This window comes from Penicillium atrosanguineum (assembly GCF_028827265.1).
Source record: "Penicillium atrosanguineum strain IBT 20685 chromosome Unknown utg000007l_segment0_segment0, whole genome shotgun sequence".
Lineage (NCBI taxonomy): Eukaryota > Fungi > Ascomycota > Eurotiomycetes > Eurotiales > Aspergillaceae > Penicillium > Penicillium atrosanguineum.
The window spans coordinates 82,952-103,110 of record NW_026623139.1 but is presented as its reverse complement, the minus strand read 5'-3'; the positions used below and the strand labels follow the sequence as shown (position 1 = coordinate 103,110).

Sequence of the window (20,159 nt, the reverse complement as noted above, 5' to 3'; positions counted from 1 at the left end):
TATCGCGACATCCAAAACTTGACCAGCTCTTGAGCAAACTATCTCGCAGCTCCCTAGCGCTGCTGTATGCCTGGCATGCTTCTTTGAGCTTCGCTTGGGGCGTCTTTGTTCCCCGTTGCTCCGTTTGCAAACTCCCAGACTCAACTTCGACTCTGGCTCATCTTCTGTCACCCACCCTTTGCAGTCTCGATGGCTGAATCACCTCCCATTGTCTTCATCGCTAGGTAAATTTTGATCTGAAGCTGCATGGGTAGCCCACCAATACTGACTTGTATAGACATGGCGCTCGTCTTGATGCGGCCGACAAGGACTGGCATCTGACCTCCCCCACTCCCTACGACCCGCCCCTCTCCTACGGTGGTTGGAATCAATCCCGGGCGCTGGGTGTGCGCATTGCCAGTCTCCTACGAGCTTCGGAATTCACGGGCCAACACCCAGAGAGCCATCACGGCCAAGCCTTGGGCGATCCGGCAAATCTGCAACCGACCCCCGCTCCTTCCGACCTGCACGACCGATACAACGTGATCGTACATTCCTCGCCGTACCTACGATGTTTACAAACCGCAATCGCCGTCGGTGCGGGCCTCAATCAGTCTCTCTCCGAGAGTGAGGCCGCGGACTCCTCAAAATCTACGGATGTGCATCAAACAGACGTGAGAACCGATTCTCGGTCTCTGTTACGCGTTGATGCGTTCTTGGGCGAGTGGCTGTCACCGGACTATTTCGACCAAATCATACCACCACCGGCCTCCGATCGCATGGTAGCTTCGGCCAAGGCTGAGCTCCTCCGTCGTGGTGAACTTCTTCCTCCAGCGCGGGAAGGAACAAGGGCGCTGTCAGGTCATTTCCCGGGCGGCTGGGGTAGTCAGTCTCATCCAAGCTCTCCCAGCGAGGAGGATGACCGCCGACTGGCCCCGCAAGGATCATCATTGGCGTCGGGACAAAATGGCAAGCGACAGCGTGCCAGCACCTATGACACCCTCCAGGGCCCTCAGCCCAGCCGCATTCCGAAAGCCTTGAGACGGCTCAACACCGATCTGCCACCGGTTTTCGATGCATCCTACGTGCCCCCAACTCCCGGCTATGCCATTTCTCCCTCGGATCCCATCCCCGCCGGGTACGTGGCCCACGCGCGGGACGCCTGCACAAAGATCGACTACCAATGGGATAGCATGCGCACGCCCTTTTGGGGCACGGGCGGCGAGTACGGCGAGGAATGGAGTAGCATGCATGAAAGAGTGCACGATGGATTTCGACGAATGGTGGACTGGTACCGGCGACAGGACGGACCCAGCGCAGACCCCTCGAGCGTCATGTCCAACGGTGCCGACAAAGCTCGCCCCAAGGAGACTGTTCTGATTATAATCACGCACGGGGCTGACTGCAACGCCCTAATTAGCTCCCTGGCTGGCCACTCGGTACTCCTCGACATCAATACAGCGTCTCTCACTATGGCCGTGCGACGGGACCGCCTGAGGAGTACTGCGCCACTCTCCGAGGGCGCATCCAACTCTCCAGTAGGTCGGGATGACTTTGTATCACGGGAATACGCTTTGCAGCTAGTCGCGTCAACTGACCACCTTCGTGCGGGGGTCAACCCTTCACAACTCACTACACTGTCATCACCCGCGGCTCCGCAGCCGGTCTCGGCACCTGCCATCTCCACCTATCGCAATCGCCTCGGCACTCGTCCATCGATGCTCCCAGGCTCCTTCACCATCGGGCCGAATCCAGGATCGAGCCTCAGTCCTCGCAGCTGGTCTTTGGCACGACAGTCACCATTGCCTCGAGGGGCCTCTGGTCTTTGGGGAGCCAGCGCGTCGTCCGACAAGGACGATGATGTGGAGGACTTCGTGCCGAACTTCGGGGACCCACGACCTGTGAGTCATGACTCGTCTCATACAGAGGGATCGGTGGACCGATCTGGCTGGATGAAGCAATTGCCGCAACGAACTCTCTCACAGCGCGGACTATGGGGGAGTGCGCCCGCCCTGGAAGATCGCGAGGTGTCGCGGCGACGGTGGACGGTGGCAGAGCAGAAGTTGTGAGACGATCGGCTAACGACCTTTATTTTTTATTTTTTTATTTTGTGTACAATCTCTTTTCTTTAGGATACCTCATTGCATGGCGCCGGGTGTTTTTATTCCCCTTCTGACCCGATCTAATAGCTCGATTGAATTGGATTCCCATTTATCAGGCATCCAGGCATCCAGGCATTCACGTTCCCCGGATGCCTTTGTCCCACCTTTTGCCCCTCGTAAACAACTCTCCAACATCTCCAACATCTTCCCTCTTTTCCCTCTCTCTTCCTTCTTCTTCTGAACTACTCTCGTCTTGTGTCCAGGTCTTCCATGTCAAATCTTGAATCGGACGGTCTCTCCGTCACCTATGCCTCGGATCGCACCGGTGCCCCGGATCTACGGCTGATCCACTACAATGATGTCTACCATGTTGAGTATGCGCTGCGAGTTCCCTTGACCTACGCGCATTCCCTGTGCTAATGGAATACCAAGATCTGGCTCTGCTGAACCGGTTGGCGGGGTCCCGCGCTTCCAATCCCTTGTGAAATACTACCGCTCCCACCCGCGGTTCGCGGGCCAACCCGATATCCTGACCTTTTTCTCCGGCGATGCCTTCAACCCCAGTATCGAGAGTACTATTACAAAGGGCCGTCACATGGTTCCGTTCCTGAACAAAGTCGGGACCGACGTGGCATGCGTGGGTGTGAGTAGGACGCCAGGTTCAATTGGGGCGAGAACACCGCTGATCCAGCCAGAATCATGATCTCGATTTCGGCGTGGCCCAATTCCGCCACTTATCAGGTCAATGCCACTTTCCGTGGCTATTGGCCAACGTACTGGATCCAGCGCTTGGAGACGGCGTGCCAATCGCTAATTGTGGGAAGACCTGCATGCTCGTCTCGTCGAACGGGATTAAAATCGGCGTTATTGGCCTAGGAGAGAGGGAATGGTGAGACGTGGCATCAGATCATTTCCACTTGTCTACATCTACTGACCGTTCTCAGGCTAGAGACGATTAACTCGCTTCCACCCAACTTGATCTACCAATCAGCAAGCAAGACTGCGCAAGAGCTGGCACCCCAGCTGCGAGCGCAAGGGGCCGAGATGATCGTGGTTGTTTCTCATCAGCGCGAACCCAACGATAACAAACTCGCGAACAACTTAATTCCTGGGACGGTGGACATCATTCTTGGCGGCCATGATCATTATTACGCCCATTCTGTTGTCAATGGAACTCATGTGCTTCGATCAGGGACCGATTTCAAGCAACTGAGCTATATAGAAGCCTTTCGAAAGCCCAATGGAGAGCAGGGCTGGGATTTCAACATAACGCGCCGCGATATTTTGCGCTCCATCCCCGAGGAGCCTGACACGATGACCATGGTTGGCCGGCTCACCTCCAGCTTGGAGGCGAAGCTTGAAAAGCCAATAGGCTTCACGGTCAGTCCCCTCGATGGCCGTTTCTCGACGGTGCGACAGCGTGAGTCCAACTTGGGCAATTTTGTCTGCGATCTCATGCGTCATTATTATGCCGCCGACTGTGCTATGATGGCTGGTGGTACCATTCGGGGTGACCAGATCTATCCTCCAGGGATACTACGGCTGAAAGACCTGTTAAACTGCTTTCCTTTTGAAGATCCTGTGGTCCTGATACGTGTTAGCGGGCAGGCTTTAATGGATGCTCTCGAGAACGGTGTAAGCCAGCTCCCTGCACTGGAGGGTCGCTTTACACAAGTTTCCAATATCTCGTTCGGGTTCAAGCTTGATGCTCCCTCGGGCGCACGTATCACATTCGCTCGAGTTGGTGGAGAGCCTATTGACTTTGACCGAAACTACGTACTGGCCACGCGTGGCTACATGGCTCGTGGCAAAGATGGATTCTCGTCTTTGCTTGTCCAATCCGAGGGCGGCAAGGTTGAAGAACTTGTGCATGAGGAGAATGGTGTTCTTATCAGCACGATTTTACGCCAGTACTTTATGAGCTTGAAGGTTCTTGGTAAATGGCAACGTTGGTCTGCCAGCCTCCATCGACACTGGGGCTCTGTACACCGCAATCTGCACAATGAGGGCTGGCTCAAGCCGCCGTCAGCCGCTGCTTCCCCTGTATCTGAGAAAGCACCGAGGAACTACTTGAAGCCCCGCCCGGGCTTGCAGCGAACGGGTCGGCAAGCTTACTATTACGGCCGCTTCCCTCAGGAAGTTGACCGAGGGTCCGCAACCTCGCCTGCTAATGGAACAAACAGCGATGAAATGGACTCTGACTCCGATGAAGACCCAGAAATTCTTACGTCTCCTCGATCAACCACCAACTATGTCACCCTTCCTGCTCGGTCCACGGCAGAGGAGGAGCATCGCCTGCAGCTTGCACGACGCGTTGTCCGCAAATGGATGCGCCATGCTGGTCTACACTCCACCAATTTGAACACGATGGATGGCGAGGGTGAGTTCACACCTGCCTGGACTTCTGGTATCTCTCCTAGACTTGAAGGCCGGATTGTCGTGGAATAGATCTAGCTGTACAAGCTTTTTCGTGTTCATATTCTTTTTAAACACATATTGCATATGCGCGGAGCGGGCTCCATTGGCGTTGCGGGGTTTTAGAAACCAGGGCATAGAATTACGTTGGTATGATCATAAGATATGTGCTTCGTCTAGGTCAATAAGTACCCAGATATGTAGAGATCAATTTTATAGATAATGATAATGGCTTTACGCAGCAGTCTCCTGGGCGCCCCATCCACCTCCACCGGCGGTCATAATGACAACCCGGTCGTGTGTCTTGACCGACACAGTGTTCTTGCCTCCAATATTGATCTGGCGCTCTTCGCCAGTCTCTGCATCCCGAGTAATCCACAAGTTCAGGCCTGGTTGAGCATGCTCGCCTCCTTCTAGACCATAAGGTCTGTGAACACGTCGCTCTGACAGAATCGAAACTTGCATTGGAGCAAGGAATTCGATGTCACGCACCACACCTTCACCGCCTGGGTTCTTGCCTTGGCCACCGGAGCCTTCTCGCAGGGTGAATTGACGAAGAAGGGTTGGGTAGCGCTTCTCAAGGATTTCGGGATCAGTAATTCGCGTGTTGGTCATATGGACGTGGACGCCAGACTCGCCCTTCCAGGTCGGACCGGCACCGCTACCACCAGCAATAGTCTCGTAATACCCAAAGCCAGGAGTGATAATAGCTCCAGTCTGGGGATCAATCTTGGGGTTGGTGCCAAAGGTCAGATTGTTGCAGCAACCCTGAGAGGCAGCACAGGCCTGGAAAGCTTTGAAAACGACATCGGTGATGCGCTGTGACGTGACCACGTTTCCACCCACAACAGCAGCTGTCTTTGTGGGCGACAAGATGCTGGGCGAAGGAACTCTGATATCAATTGGAGCTAGACACCCCTGATTGAGGGGAACGTCCGCATTGATCATGCATCGCAGACAATAGATGATTGCCGAGTGAGTGATTGCAATGGGTGCATTCCAACTGCCGTACACCTCAGGTCCAGTACCATCAAAGTCGAAGACAGCAGAACCATTCGAGCCATCAATCGTCACCTTCAGGTGGATAGGGGTGCCATCGTCCATGTAATCAACAGCCTCGAGAGGCTTCCCGCCAAACTTCTGATACAACCCCTTGAGGAGGTTTCGTACGGCAGTCTCAGCGGTCGCCTGGATGGCATACATGTATTTTTGAACAGTCTCCACACCATACTCCGCAAATAGGCTCTGGATCAAAGTTATACCGCGAGTGTTGGCGGCAATCTGTGCCTTGAGGTCGGACATGTTGTCACTAATGCAGCGTGCGCCAGAACAGCCGGGATACTGGGACGGCTTCGTGACAAGTAGTTCGATCAAACGGGCCTCGTCAAGAACACCATTACTAACGATCTTGTCACCCTCGATAGCGGCACCCTCCTGCCAAAGCTCTGTCGATTTGGGAGGCATGGACCCGGGTAGAATACCACCAATATCAGCGTGGTGGCCACGCGAGGCAACGTAGAACATGATCTCGGTGCCTCCAGGACGATCAAAGACGGGCGTAATCACCTTGTATTGAAATTAGCTTTCGCATATACAGATTAGAGAGCCACTTACAGTGATATCAGGCAGGTGAGTACCACCACAGCTAGGGTGGTTGGCCACAAGCACATCGCCATCCTTCAAATTGCCTAGCCACTTTTCATGCTGGTAACGCACAGCGAACTGCATCGATCCCAGATGCACTGGGACGTGTGGAGCATTGGCAACAAGCCCACCATCTGGGGAGAAAAGAGCGCAGGAAAAGTCCAGTCGCTCCTTGATATTGGTTGACACAGAGGTCTTTTGCAGAGTGCGACCCATCTGCTCGGCAATAGACATGAATCTGTGACCAAATATACTGAGCCGGATAGGATCGATCTCGGTGGTGAATTGTGTCTCGGAAGGAGAGACGCTTGGCTTGTCCTTCAGATCAATTACAATGCATGTTTCGAGTAGGTTCGCGACGGCATTGGGGGCGACGACAATCGTTTGAGTTTGATCAATAATGACAGCAGGGCCTGCGATGCGGCTGTGCTTCTCTAGTTTGTCGAGCAAGTACACAGGGGTGTCGATGCGCGTGGAATAACCATCGAAATAGGCTGCAGTCGTGTTGGCGGCTCCGGTCGTAACGTCCTTCATGTTTGCATCCTTCAATTGAACCAGGGGGCTGCGCTCCGTGCGAACCTTGGAAGATGCAATCGTACGAACGCGAATATCATCAACAAGGATAGGTCGGTCCGAGTTGAAGTTGAACTCGCGGCGGTGGCGCTCGCGGAACTCATCCAAGAAATCAGACGAAGACTCCGGTCGCAAGATCATCAAACTAGTATCGGATCCCTCGTAGCGCATGTTCAAGTATTGCTCATGATGCACTTGATTGGAAGGGAACCCTTGTTCCTGCATTTCTTTTGTTGCAGCAGAAGCCATATCATCGAAGCGCTGGAGAAGGCTAGGATGAGAAGAAAGGTAATCAGAGGAGACCGGCTCCTGAGATTCCTTGACTACTTCTGCAAGTGCTAGGCCGTATGCCGACAAGACCGAAGAGTATTTGTGGATAATGATACGTGAGATGCCCAGTGAAGCAGCCACGGAGCAAGCATGTTGGCCACCGGCTCCTCCAAAGCAGGCTAGGTGGTGAGAGGCAGTTTCAAAGCCACGGGCCTCGGTCAAGTTGCGGATGGGGCGGGCCATAGACTCATCAGCAACCTTGAGGAATCCAAGGGCAATTTCCTCTGAAGTGTATTCTGGCTGGGAATTCTGCCGGCGCTCGGCATTGATCTTTTGTGTCAAATCATGGAACTTTTGCGCAGTGATCTCAGTATCCAGGGGTTGATCCTCATTGGGCCCGAAAATGTGAGGGAAATACTCGGGAAGCAACCGACCGAGGAACAAATTGGCATCCGTCACAGTCAAAGGGCCTCCTTTCCGATAGCAGGCTGGGCCGGGATGCGCGCTAGCTGATTCAGGGCCAACATAAAATAGGCCGTTGCGCCATGTCAGAATAGAGCCACCGCCGGCAGCAACAGTGTTGATATCAAGCTGTGGAGACTGAATGAGAACGCCAGCAACCTTGGATCCGAAAACGTGCTCCAAGTGACCATCAAAACGTGAAACATCGGTAGATGTACCGCCCATGTCAAATCCGATCACCGGTGTCTTCTCGATGGGATCCCAACTGGTGGCAGCAAATCCTACGACGCCAGCAGCTGGACCGGAAAGGATGGCTTTCAACCCGCTAAACTTGCGGAAGTCCACGAGACCACCGTCTGACTGCATAAATTCAAATCGGCATTCCTGTTGCTTTTCCAGGCCGCCTTCAAAGCTGGCAGAGATGGAGTCGATATAAGTCTTGATGACGGGGGTGAGATAGGCGTCGGCGGCAGCCGACATGCCACGAGGCACGATTTTGATCATTGGCTGCAGCTTTGAGGAAAGCGTGACAGAGAATCCCATCTGCTCGGCCAGTTCTCCAATCTGGCGCTCATGTTCAGGATAGGCGAAAGAGTGTACAAGGGCCACCGAAAGGGACTGGTAGCCTTGTTCTTTCAGGCAGAGGAGCTCTGATCGGACCTGGTCAAGATCCAATTCCTGAACCACTCGGAACTTCTCGCCTGTGATGCCTTCCACTTCGCGGGCTCCGGAGAAGCATTCCTTGTCTGCAGAAGGATGGCAAGGAACCACTCGCTCATTTACCTCGACCACACTCTCGGGCAGCACGCCAGGTCTTGCCGCAGAGAGATCGAAGATGGCTGGCCGGGACTGGTCACCAATCTTGAGCAGGTCCCGGAATCCCTTGGTCGTAAACAATGCTGATCGGGCTCCCTTGCGCTCAAGCAACGCATTGGTTGCCACGGTGGTACCCATTCGAAGACAACCGATGCGATCGAGCTTCAGCGGGCGTCCACGAGGATGTGACTCGCCCGTTGCAAGCTCAAGGATCTGTCGGATGCCCTCCGTAGGGGCATCTTGATAATGTGATGGATCGACGGAAAGGAGCTTGATAATAATGTCTGAGCGACCAGGAACAATTGCATGGACATCGGTAAAGGTTCCCCCGCGGTCAATGCAGATAGTGATCTTCCCGGAGTCGGCCATCACGATGTGGGACGATGGGCGATGGGAAATGAGAGAAGAGAATAATATGGAATGATCGGAATAAAGGACCAGGGAATAGCGACTTCAAATATCAACATACTGTCTCGTCCCCAGATTCGTTTGTTACGACATTGTATGCGGGTCACGTGTCGGGCCGATGACCGGCGTGTCGGGTCCATCGGGCCGACGGGTTGGAAATTACGTGCAACGGACGCGATAACGAGAATGAGGGGTAGATTGGAGATATGCGCGCGTTCCTTATCGAGTAATGACTATCTATGATCCAGTATGGGATATTAAGGAGATAGAGGGGAAATCATCCCCCAATGAACCACCGTTTTGAACAAAACAGTATTTGATTGAAAGTATACACATTTACAGGTACTATCGTTTCAACGTGCTCTCGATCCAATCGGTATCCATATCAATATCAATTTGGTCCAATGCACCCTCCCAGAGCGCCGGGTCATCGTTCAGATCAAATTGAAAGGAAATGTCCTGGAACGAGGGCAGATCAAGTGATGCTTGCCAATGCTCCGGGAGTTCCTGAGTGGGGGGCGTCGTATCATCGATCGCGGGACTAGCCGGATGATTACTCCTTGGTGTGGCTGGGACATTCAGTGCAGTCATTGTCCTTTCCATGTCGCCTGTAACAGCTTTGGGTTCAATGGCTGCTCGTAGCTCCAGCAACAAGGAATGGCGCGAGCCAAGGTACGTGTTACCTCGGTCAGCCATACTACGGAGGAGATTCAGTGCAGTCTCCATTGCCCGCGAATTAGTTTCATTGTGAGGGAAAACAGCATTGACCATGACGAGAAGTAATGCGGCAGAGAAAACGTATTCGCCGTCGAGATAGCCGTAGGTAGCTGTGCACCATATTAAAAGCCGAATGGGCAAATGCTGGTCAAGAATTGGGGCGACGTACCGATAAGATTATGCTTCGCGGCTGCGTCCATGATCAAGGTCGTTGCACGAGCAGCGGTGATACAGCTATCGATCACCGCAACCGTGTTGGGAGCCAAGCCTTCTTTCCAATCCTCTCCCGATGTGCCCAGAATACCAGCGTCGAGTCGTCGCTGGATAACATAGAAAACGAGCGGACGTGCCGTCATGTTGACACATGAGTAGAAATGAAGGTTGATCGACACCGTCTCTCGATTTACATGAGTGTCCAGTGTGGTAAAATCAATGCGAAGCCCATCGGGGACCTGTCGAAGCCAGCTTGAAAGATCGTTGGTGATACTTTGCACAGACATGATCAGGTTGGATCCTGATCGAGGCTTCTTCCGGTATATCTCTGCGGTTTGGGTCAGCCGCCGACTGTGCAAATGGCATGGTCTGGTTTCTTGGTCCCTACCTTCGCCAATTCGGCCTAAGATTCGGGAGAGCTGTGTATAATGGGTGAGGACAATGGATGGCCAGGGGTCAGAAGTAGATCCATCCTGGAAAAGATGGTCAGAGATCACTCTTATCATGAAAAATTCGCGTTACCTACTATCGTCGCCGGCGATGTGCCAATGTCTTCATCATGGATAGTGATGGGGTTGCCAGATTTGACTGAGAGCAGTCTATGCAGTAGTTATCAGCGTCATGCTCATTCAGTGAGTACTTGGATACGGTTACCGGTCCAGACTATAAACAGACCACCAGGCTCGTCGCCTGCGGTTTCGATCCGTTTCACTAATACTCGGGTCCGATACTTCTTGGTGCAGACCCAGAGAGATAGCCATGCGAAGGGCAAGACCGATCTGACAATATGAGTCGATTGAGTCAAGGCCCAAAAGGGAGGCTGCACTTACGTAGAGAAACGCTGCATCGCGCCGGTTCAGATTTTGCATATAGTACGCCACATAGCACAGGACCTCGACGAAGAAGATGGAGCCCTCTTCGTGAATATCCGGCAGGAAACGTAGGGCATGTTTGAAGTACTTGAAGCCAGGTGGGCCGTCATCTCCTGACCACTGGTTGACGGAGTACATCAATCCAAACGCGATGACTAGTAATGTCTGGCAATAAATCAAGCATGTTTCGCGATGGGAGAAGTCGGGTGGTTGGTGATAGACAAAGGCTAGACGCTCTTCAAATTCCCTGGGTTTGATCAAGGAAAATATGGTACCGATATAAGAGTACTGGACCCAAAAGAGCCGCTTGGCAAATTCAAAGGGAGGTAGTTGGGGAAGGGCGCTCGCCACTGGACGGCGCAGGGACGAGAGATCGTCGTAGAGCGGACGCACATCCCATGCAAGGTTGGTGGTGGCAGGGTTGAGACGCTTGGCCAAATGGGTGGTGGAGGAAGCTCCCACAAAATCTAGACGCTTTTGATTAACAGACCATTTAGAAAGATGACGCAGAATTCTTACGGTGTTCGCCCGATCGGTTCAAGAGCAGGTTGTCGGTTCCTTTGAACCACCAGTCGTCTCGTTCCAAGGGCACTTCTCTTTCCCGATCTGAGTAACGAGTGGCCGCTGAAGGCGCACTTGACGGAGTCGGAGTCGGAGTCGGGCGATTATACGCAAGATCTTTGGTATCACTGGATCGGCTGTCTTGACGAGGCGAACGGGCCTGCGTTTGTAGATGACGATAGTAGCTGGAAGAATTAGTCTCGAGCCAGCAACTTGTGCCCGATAAGCGCACCTCTCCGTTATTGACACTCGCTTTTCGGCCTCTGAATAGACACAAGCCTGGTCGATGTCTACACAGGCTGCACATGGCAGCGGCGGGTTGCCAGCGCAGCGCGTCTTACGGCTGCGACATCGATTGCACCTGCGACAGTCAGTACCTGTCCACAATGTCCAGGATGTCCAACATGGATGATCCGTACGCTACCATCGACCGCCGAACCATACGGTCCGATCGTGAAACACGTTTACTATGCATCTGGAGAGTTGGGGAAAGGACGTTATTGACTCCACAGCTTATCTTTATCTTTATCTTTATCTTCGGACCGTGGCTTTTCTCTCGGCGCTTCACTGCCGACACTTCGTATCACTCGGATTTCATTAGAACTATACCTAGGTATCTTTTCTATATCCTACATCCTATTTAACTATGAAAAACTACGAAATCAAAAGATAGCCACTCCGTTAGGCGGGCTCGCAACGCCACCGGGAACCTGAGGTTGTCAGCTGGGCCTCGCAACCATTTGAATGGTCGAGGATCACTTACCTTCAATGGTACGCTACTGAAGAAAAAGGTCCAGCGCTTTCTCTGGCGACATTCCTGGCCGAGACGCTCCAAGTCAAACAGCTCGCCGATCGGGAGACCCCATCCTGCCAACAACCATTCGTGCAGGAAAAAGTCCGGATCCTGGCAAGGGTACGCTTCGAAACTCGGCATGTCGCCAGCAACTGCAGCAAACTCATTGTCCCAGATCCATCGCAGCATCTCTTCCGATGATTTGACGCCGATGACGGGGGGTGCCTTGTAGTCCGCCAGCTGCTGACACTCCTCCTGGGAAAGCTTCTCGTATTCTCGAGTCCAGCCCGTTCGAATGAACAGGATGTCGCCCGGTCGGAAGGTCGTGTTCTGACTGGCAGCCACCTGCTGAAGATCGGAGAGTGGGATGGATTGAGTCTGGAAGCAATTGACGGTGACGCCGTTGGCCTCCGCCCACGCGGCGTAGTCCAAAAGTACGCCGCGACCGACGACTCCGCCCTGTTCCACCCACACTGACATGTCTCGTGAGAACCCATCCTCCCGATTCGGAAAGAGAAGGGATCGACTTACTGTGGGTGCCATTTCGAGTGGATGTGTGGATATCCTCGAGAGAACAGCCGTTGAAGTAGGACCCTTCTCGGGAGCCGTAGTGTCGAAACCCGTCCCATTGGGAGCTACTCTGCGTGTTAAAGACAAGGACGTCATCATTCACCGGTCGAGGAGCCTTGTTCTTGACCGTATGCTCAAAAGCCGACCGTCCAAAGCATGGGGTGGCCATGCTGTTGAGGTTCCAATCAGTGGAGACGCGTACTCCTTCCACGATTTCCCGCGCAGCAGCAGTCGTGTTCTCTGGTGTGAGACGATTGAGCATCCCTATCTCATCCTGGTCCCCAAATAGGCCCCAGGCATTGCCCCGTGGACCATCTTGGCGCAGCGGTAACGAGTCAAAGGGCGGAGTTTGTAGAGACATCGTGGCAAAGATCTCGGTATTGTCTTCTCATTAGAACCGCCTGGGCACCTGGATATATATAGCTGCTCTATTCAGCTTCAGGTTTACCTAGGGATAGTTTTACCCCGCATCGTTGACCTCGGGCTACGTCTACGGTACTGCCGATAGAGCCTTGCGATCACCACCTGCGTAGATAGGTGGTCACGGGCGTGAACTCCATACATATATATACTGTATATGAATCCAAGACTCCCGATGCCTGCCCCCGTGACCGCAAGTGTTCCAGAAACATTCTCGGATTCTTTTCAATCAGTGCTCCCGTTCTCGCAAGCCAGCAATGTCTATAGCCTACATTTTGCCCAAAGAACATATGTAGATGTTTCAATCTCCAAGGCTCTAGCCTAGAAGACTTGCGGGGAAGGACCTCGCTGTGAAGTCCGCTCTGTGGCGATCGGCGTCGGGGAATTTCCGACCTCTGAATTTTCTACATATTGTTGTGGTGAAACGCATGAACAATAGATGCAGCTGCAGCCTGAGATGCCATGAATACCTTGGGCGTATGCAATGTTTTCTACATGAAGATAGAGATAGAACAGGCATCTATCCAATTCATGACAATTTTTCACCAAAGTCCTTTTTTCATGGTATGGCACTAAGGGTAATACGCAGTGCCTCTTCCAGACCAACCTCCACTCGCCACATAGAGCCTGGGTGTGGTGGTGTGTGTTCTCCTAGTTGGTGTTGTCCAGTCTGCATTGCCAGACAGGCATCGAGCCATCCCTATTTTATATTGGCGTCCCCGGGAAGGCTCGTTTTGTCAGGGCACATCACTATACGAAGAAACATGCACCTGGAAGGTGGTGATCGCGTTTGACCCTGAAAACTACCATATTGTGTGAGATCTCAAGCAGAGATCTATCACAACCACCAGCGACGAAGGCGATAGAATTTAGCATAGACAACCAAGAGAGGTTAGCTAAGATGCAGTATTCGCCTAAATACACCCAGTTCCTACGGGGCATACTATCCGATTGGTACGCTGGAGATGTAGCTATACTTTGCATACTACTACAGATGCGCGCTATCCAATTGAACGCAAAAGCTAAGCAGGGATGCCTTGGTATCCGATGGCTGTGGCACTCGACAATTTATCTAATACTGATGTAAACAATTTTGCAATATAAATTATAGCAAGAGGAAACGGCGTCGACAAGAAGAATAGAAAAAGGAGAAGAAGATATGTTTGAGAGATATGACAAGAAGTACAGCGAACAAGCCCAACCCTACAGTTCAGCCGAAAGGTCCTCTTCTTTCTGCGAATAAATGACAGAATACGGAGCGCCAGAGCTTATGGCCTCCGATCTGCCACACCCTGAAGGCCTCACATCTTTCACCGATTACCGAGAACCAGCGACAGAAAGGTCCGAATCGGTCCACGGCGATGACAGTAGTGCGGATTCTGAGCATGAGTCGTTACAACCACGACCAGTCGAGCCATTTATACCAAACCAGGCGGCCCCATCCCATACTGGTCAGGCAGTGCCTCTATCCCATGCGATCCAAGTCCCTCATTTCTCTGCATTACCGACTCCAAGGTCCGAGGGGCACCATACTTTGACGAGACCGATGTCTCTGAGTTCTTAGAGAAGCTGCAGGATACGTGTTTCAGATGCAGTGTCAGAAACAATGAGGATGTCATGGGAATACTGCCTCAGTACTGCGCGGGTCATCAACGAAAAAGGGAACCCGTAGGGAGACCCGCCTCTACCTGTCTGTCTGCAAACAGGTCGGCCACTGGGGGTAGTGGGACTATAGGAGGTGAGAACACATAGGGGTGGTTTGGAAGAAAAAGGGTGTCTGTCTTGTTTATCCTGCGCATAGAAAGTCCTATATAGCGCAAACCCTTAGTCATCCGATAGACTGCTCCTTCATGCAGTCAGCAGTCACAATATGTATGACCATCGTCCTGGTGATCAATTAAATAGGCAACCTTCATTTCTTGATTTCCCGGCATACACATATCCTAGTGACTCGCCTAAGGTGCCCAGATGTACGTATACATATTGCCAAGTTTGTAGTGGATCTGGGAGCAGTTACCCGTGCAACAGGTCAGGTCTAGTCTATTTCCAACATGCCAGGTGGGGGTTCCAAGCTTACTCTGGAAGAACCTTAGAAGTTGAGTAATAGCGCGATCGATTTCCGTTCCACTTGGTCATTGGGGGCATAAACGTTTGAATAGGGATTATCAATGATTTTCAGGGGTGCGACTAACTAGGAACCTGAGGTGTCAAGACACCTCGTTTTTCCAGGCAGGAACACGTGAATCACGTCAAACCAAGAAAAAGAAAAAAAGAAATAACCAAATCCAACTTTGGCTGTGCACAATTTTGCAGCCTCAGCCTCGTCCAATCATGGCAGTGGAGACACCATCTCAGCCCCTACGCAAAACGCGGCCGATCGGTCTATTTTCCGCCTCTTCGTCATAGCGGCAGTTGTGGCCCCCTCCCCAGGCGCCACCTGGCAGACGTGTCCTTGGCAATGATCTGAGACGTTGCAACCTTGAATGCAATGCAGACAGGAGACAGAGATGGGGTTCAGGGTTTCCAGGGTTTCAGCTTTGCAGTAAATAGAAAGGGATGTGTCTGGGAAAACCGGGGTCTGGAATGGATCTCAGCTGAGTCGACCAATGTGCAGACGCGTTACGCACTTGACCCGCTGGGTGGCCTCATCATTTGACGAGTAGTGTGGCACATACTGGATCGGAGGCCCGGAGTCCATTTCCCATCCGTAATCCGTACCTGAGCCACCGTGTGATATTGCAAAGACCCCCGAGGACCCTCCTCGACCCGCGGATGTGAAGCAGCGTGGCCGATCAACCCCCTCTAGGAAGCGCGAGCTGACCCCATCACTATGCGCAGGGGGAGGTGGGAATAAACGGCCAGTGAATGTTTCGGACGTGGATCCATCGGTGGATCCCAGCAACCGGCGGATGACGAACGACAGCTCCTAGAAGGCGATGGCAATGGGGCCTGTGATCCACAACTTGGCACTTTTCAGTCCACGTCGTCTACGCCTCCAATCAAAAACTTATACCCAAAAATATCTCGGAGTCCCAAGGCTATGCTCTGGTGCTTCAAGCCTTACTTTCGAACTTCTCTTGCTTCCCTTTGTTCTTGAAGTAGTTCTCTGTTCATTCTCTCGGTATCCGCCGAGCCCATTCTTTCGCCGCCGTCCCCGAATCGATCTACACCGTGTCCAGGAGATCGTGCATTACTCTCCCTAGATGTCCTAGCGAGATAGCCACTGCCTGGAATCCGTCTTCGTCCCTCTTGACCTTTTTTTCTCTTCTCTCGCCTCGTTCGACCCTTTGAGCTCGCGCGATCTTTCACTACAGCCTACCTCACCACCAATTAAGAAAACCCGAAAATCGGGGAGCTAGTGCACAATGGGTACCCCCATGCCAAAGTCTCCCCATTCCCCCCATTCGGCGCCGTCGTCTCATTCTCCCGAGGCTAGCGAGAGCAGCTTGTATTCGCACACCAATCCTCAAGCTGTGAGTAATTGGCCGGCGCTCCCTAGGAACGAAAGGAGGGAGGGAAAACAAAATAGAGAAAAACAGCCCCCCCAAAAGCACCAGACGCTAACTGAACTTGTTCGAATAGCACAATTATGGCCTAGAAGAAAAGTCCGAACAGGCCGAAAGCCAACAATCGCTCCTCTACCGAAACCAACCGAGTCCTTTTAATGCTCCCTTCGACGATCCGTATGCCTCGACGGATTCTTTGCGGCGCTATACTCTCCAAGACCCTGGTGTGGCCATCTTTCCAGAGGGGCCGTACCAGGAATCCTCGGGCACGTTCAACCGTCGCTCGGGGATTCAGTCCCCCATGTCCGAGACACCCTCGGAGGCCTGGCAGAATCGCCAGGTCCCCGGCTCCGGTCTTCGACGCTACGCAACCCGTAAAATCAAGCTGGTGCAGGGCTCCGTGCTGAGCGTGGACTACCCGGTGCCGAGTGCGATTCAAAATGCCATCCAAAAAGAGTATCGGGAATCCGAAGAGGGCTTCCCGGAAGAGTTTACCCATCTGCGCTACACGGCCGCTACGGTCGACCCTGATGAGTTCACGCTGCGAAACGGATATAATTTGCGACCGGCCATGTACAACCGACACACGGAATTGCTCATTGCCATCACCTATTACAACGAAGACAAAGTGCTCACCGCGCGAACTCTGCATGGTATCATGCAGAACATTCGGGACATTGTCAACCTGAAGAAGTCGGAGTTCTGGAACAAGGGTGGACCGGCGTGGCAGAAGATCGTGGTTACTATGGTTTTCGACGGTATCGACCCCTGCGACAAAAATACCCTCGATTTACTGGCAACCGTTGGTATCTATCAGGATGGCATCATGAAGCGGTCTGTGGACGGCAAGGAAACTGTCGCGCATATTTTCGAGTACACCACCCAGCTCTCCGTCACCGCGAGTCAGCAATTGATTCGGCCCCAAGGCACCGAGTCGACAAACCTCCCGCCTGTTCAGATGATTTTCTGCCTAAAGCAGAAGAACAGTAAAAAGATCAACTCCCACCGCTGGCTGTTCAACGGCTTCTGCCGTATCTTAAATCCGGAGGTGGTGATTCTGATCGATGCCGGTACGAAACCCGGCAAAAAGTCTCTTCTTGCCCTGTGGGAATCGTTCTACAATGACAAAAACCTTGGCGGGTCTTGTGGTGAGATTCACGCCATGTTAGGTAAAGGCTGGAAGAATCTGATGAACCCTCTCGTTGCTGCTCAGAACTTCGAGTATAAGATCTCGAATATTCTCGATAAACCGCTAGAGAGTGCTTTCGGATACGTGAGTGTATTGCCTGGTGCTTTCTCGGCTTATCGCTACCGTGCGATTATGGGCCGGCCTCTGGAGCAGTACTTCCACGGTGACCACACCCTCTCGAAGCAGCTCGGCAAGAAGGGTATCGAGGGCATGAACATTTTCAAGAAGAACATGTTCCTTGCCGAAGATCGAATCCTGTGTTTCGAACTAGTGGCAAAGGCTGGTTTCAAGTGGCACTTAACCTACGTCAAGGCGTCTAAGGGTGAGACTGATGTCCCCGAAGGCGCTGCGGAGTTTATCGGCCAGCGACGACGATGGCTCAACGGTTCGTTTGCTGCCAGTTTGTATGCCATGATGCACTTTACTCGGATCTATAAGAGTGGGCATAATATCATTCGTCTGATGTTCCTCCACGTGCAAATGTTGTACAACTTTGCCGGTCTTGTCATGACCTGGTTCTCTCTCGGTACGCACATTCCCCGCTGTTGTCCAACAATGCCATGATCACTGACTCTTGATAGCTTCGTTCTGGCTCACAACCACCGTTATTATGGATCTTGTGGGAACTCCTAGTGCGGCTAACAAAGATAAGGGCTGGCCCTTTGGTAACGATGCCTCCCCCATTGTCAACAACTTCTTGAAGTACGGATACGTCTTCTTCCTGATGCTTCAGTTCATTCTCGCCCTTGGAAACAGACCGAAGGGGTAAGTCACTCATCTCTCGAATCCTCGATTGTCTGGGTGAAAGCACGCAATACTCATCTACTTGATATTATAGTTCCCGCCTGTTTTACACGCTTTCTTTCCTCTATTTCTCCATCGTTCAGGCCTACATTCTCGTCCTCTCGTTCTACCTTGTGAAGAACGCCTTTACCGGAGGTACTCTGGATTTCTCCATGAGTGATGGTATCGGCGCGTTCCTCAAATCCTTCTTTAGTTCGTCTGGCGCCGGTATCGTCCTGATCGCCTTGGTGTCGACCTACGGTGTCTACTTCCTGGCGAGTTTCCTGTATATGGATCCCTGGCACATGTTCACCTCGTCCTGGGCCTACTTCTGTGGAATGACCTGCTCGATCAACGTTCTGATGGTGTACGCTTTCTGCAACTGGCACGATGTCTCGTGGGGAACGAAGGGGTCCGACAAGAGTGAGGCCCTGCCCGAAGCTCAAACGAAGAAGGAAGATGGAAAGTCAAACTTCATCGAGGAAGTCGACAAGCCACAGGCCGACATTGATAGCCAATTCGAGTCGACGGTCAAGCGCGCGCTGGCGCCGTTTGTGGAGCCGGAGGAAGAGGACGAAAGGAGCATGGACGACGCATACAAGGCGTTCCGAACCAACCTGGTCCTGATCTGGATCTTCAGTAACTTGATCTTGGTGCTGTGCATCACCAGCGAAGGCATCACACGATTCTGTCTGACGGTATGCACATCTTCTCCCTATGACGTCACCACCAAACGAGACACTAATCGGACAAATAGAACACTTCGACGACTCGGACAGCGGGCTACTTCGAGGCCATTCTGTGGACCACTGCCGGCCTCTCGATCTTCCGCTTCTTTGGATCCATGTGGTTCCTGGGCAAGTCGGGCATTTTGTGCTGCGTGTCTCGGCGCTAAGCTCTCAGATGTCAGATCTCATGTCTTCATGTCTCCGGTCTCGCGCCCTCCGACCGGTTTGTTTCTGTATATACCATTGTTCAAGCAATTTGGCTTGAGATAATCATGTCTGTTCTTTTTTGGAGGGGGATCGTGTGTTATAGAGGCTTGGATTGATGGTCTCGTCTGATCTCGAGGGTATTCCACGTCTGCATCACTGGAGGGAGGGGGAGCATAGAGTTTCTGTATTTTGTGATCCTGGGTGATCCATGTATGAATCGTAGGAAATGATCGACGTTTTCCAATTTGAACAAGTTCCAGAGCATCGTTGTGTCCATAGGTAGCCCCACCGGGCATGCATGATGCCGTTGAGTCTACTGTACTGTACAGTAGGGGGAGGTTCCCGATCTGCGCCGTTGGCCTGTCACTGGGTCGGACCCAAAGTGGTCCCCTTCCAAAGTGGCTCCATTTCCAGAAACCGGTCTACGTTCTTCCTTTTCATCATCATACAGTACATTGTCCAAGTTTCTCTCGAGTTTGGGTCTTCAACGTGGTTGGAGGATCCTTTTTTGCTCTTCCGCTTCGACTTCCGCTTTTGGTTTCCGCATTTTCACATTCGCCAGGCCTCACAGACCCCACGTCCGAGGTGCCGAGACCATGCAACCGGCATATTTCGGATTTCCATCTGGGCTACAGAGCAACCTCGGAGGACTGCGATCCGTAGTCACCAATCAGGCACGGAGCTGACTTGGAGGTCGCTTCATCCAACCTGGTTCGCGCACACGATGTCCCTGTGTCTAGACTCCGGGCTCGCTTTACCTGCACATCCTGTAATCGTTGCCCCGCATCCCAGACTGCCGATCCCGCATGTCCGGCGGGTCTGTTTAGAACTCGGGGTCGCTACCACTAGTGATTTGCCCATTGTGCCCTCGATGGAACCTTTTTTTAGTGGCCGAGAGAGGGTACAGTACTGTACGGTGTTCCACTCCTAG

At 52.6% G+C, this 20,159-nt stretch overlaps 4 protein-coding genes across 4 annotated transcripts; 2 read left to right on the top strand and 2 right to left on the bottom strand.

Annotated features, from left to right (window-relative positions):
- Window positions 1-189: 189 nt before the first annotated feature.
- N7443_008224 (bifunctional metallophosphatase/5'-nucleotidase) lies at window positions 190-4,529 on the top strand (the record flags this gene model as incomplete). Its single annotated transcript, XM_056888280.1, has 6 exons — window positions 190-224; window positions 278-2,044; window positions 2,345-2,455; window positions 2,514-2,724; window positions 2,777-2,970; window positions 3,026-4,529. 6 exons carry the CDS (start codon window positions 190-192, stop codon window positions 4,527-4,529), a joined length of 3,822 nt encoding a protein of 1,273 aa, XP_056737582.1.
- A 201-nt stretch (window positions 4,530-4,730) lies between these two features.
- On the bottom strand, window positions 4,731-8,630 carry N7443_008223 (5-oxoprolinase; the record flags this gene model as incomplete). Its single annotated transcript, XM_056888279.1, has 2 exons — window positions 4,731-6,062; window positions 6,111-8,630. The coding sequence occupies 2 exons, from the start codon at window positions 8,628-8,630 to the stop codon at window positions 4,731-4,733; spliced, it is 3,852 nt and encodes a 1,283-aa protein (XP_056737581.1).
- A 384-nt stretch (window positions 8,631-9,014) lies between these two features.
- Window positions 9,015-12,756, bottom strand: N7443_008222 (transcription factor domain-containing protein; the record flags this gene model as incomplete). The annotated part of the gene is made up of 10 exons (XM_056888278.1): window positions 9,015-9,496; window positions 9,556-9,927; window positions 9,988-10,072; window positions 10,126-10,198; window positions 10,254-10,378; window positions 10,430-10,938; window positions 10,991-11,368; window positions 11,477-11,507; window positions 11,796-12,298; window positions 12,357-12,756. 10 exons carry the CDS (start codon window positions 12,754-12,756, stop codon window positions 9,015-9,017), a joined length of 2,958 nt encoding a protein of 985 aa, XP_056737580.1.
- A 3,424-nt stretch (window positions 12,757-16,180) lies between these two features.
- On the top strand, window positions 16,181-19,188 carry N7443_008221 (sugar transporter STL1; the record flags this gene model as incomplete). Its single annotated transcript, XM_056888277.1, has 5 exons — window positions 16,181-16,288; window positions 16,398-18,036; window positions 18,092-18,275; window positions 18,349-18,991; window positions 19,051-19,188. The coding sequence occupies 5 exons, from the start codon at window positions 16,181-16,183 to the stop codon at window positions 19,186-19,188; spliced, it is 2,712 nt and encodes a 903-aa protein (XP_056737579.1).
- Between the last annotated feature and the right edge of the window lie 971 nt (window positions 19,189-20,159).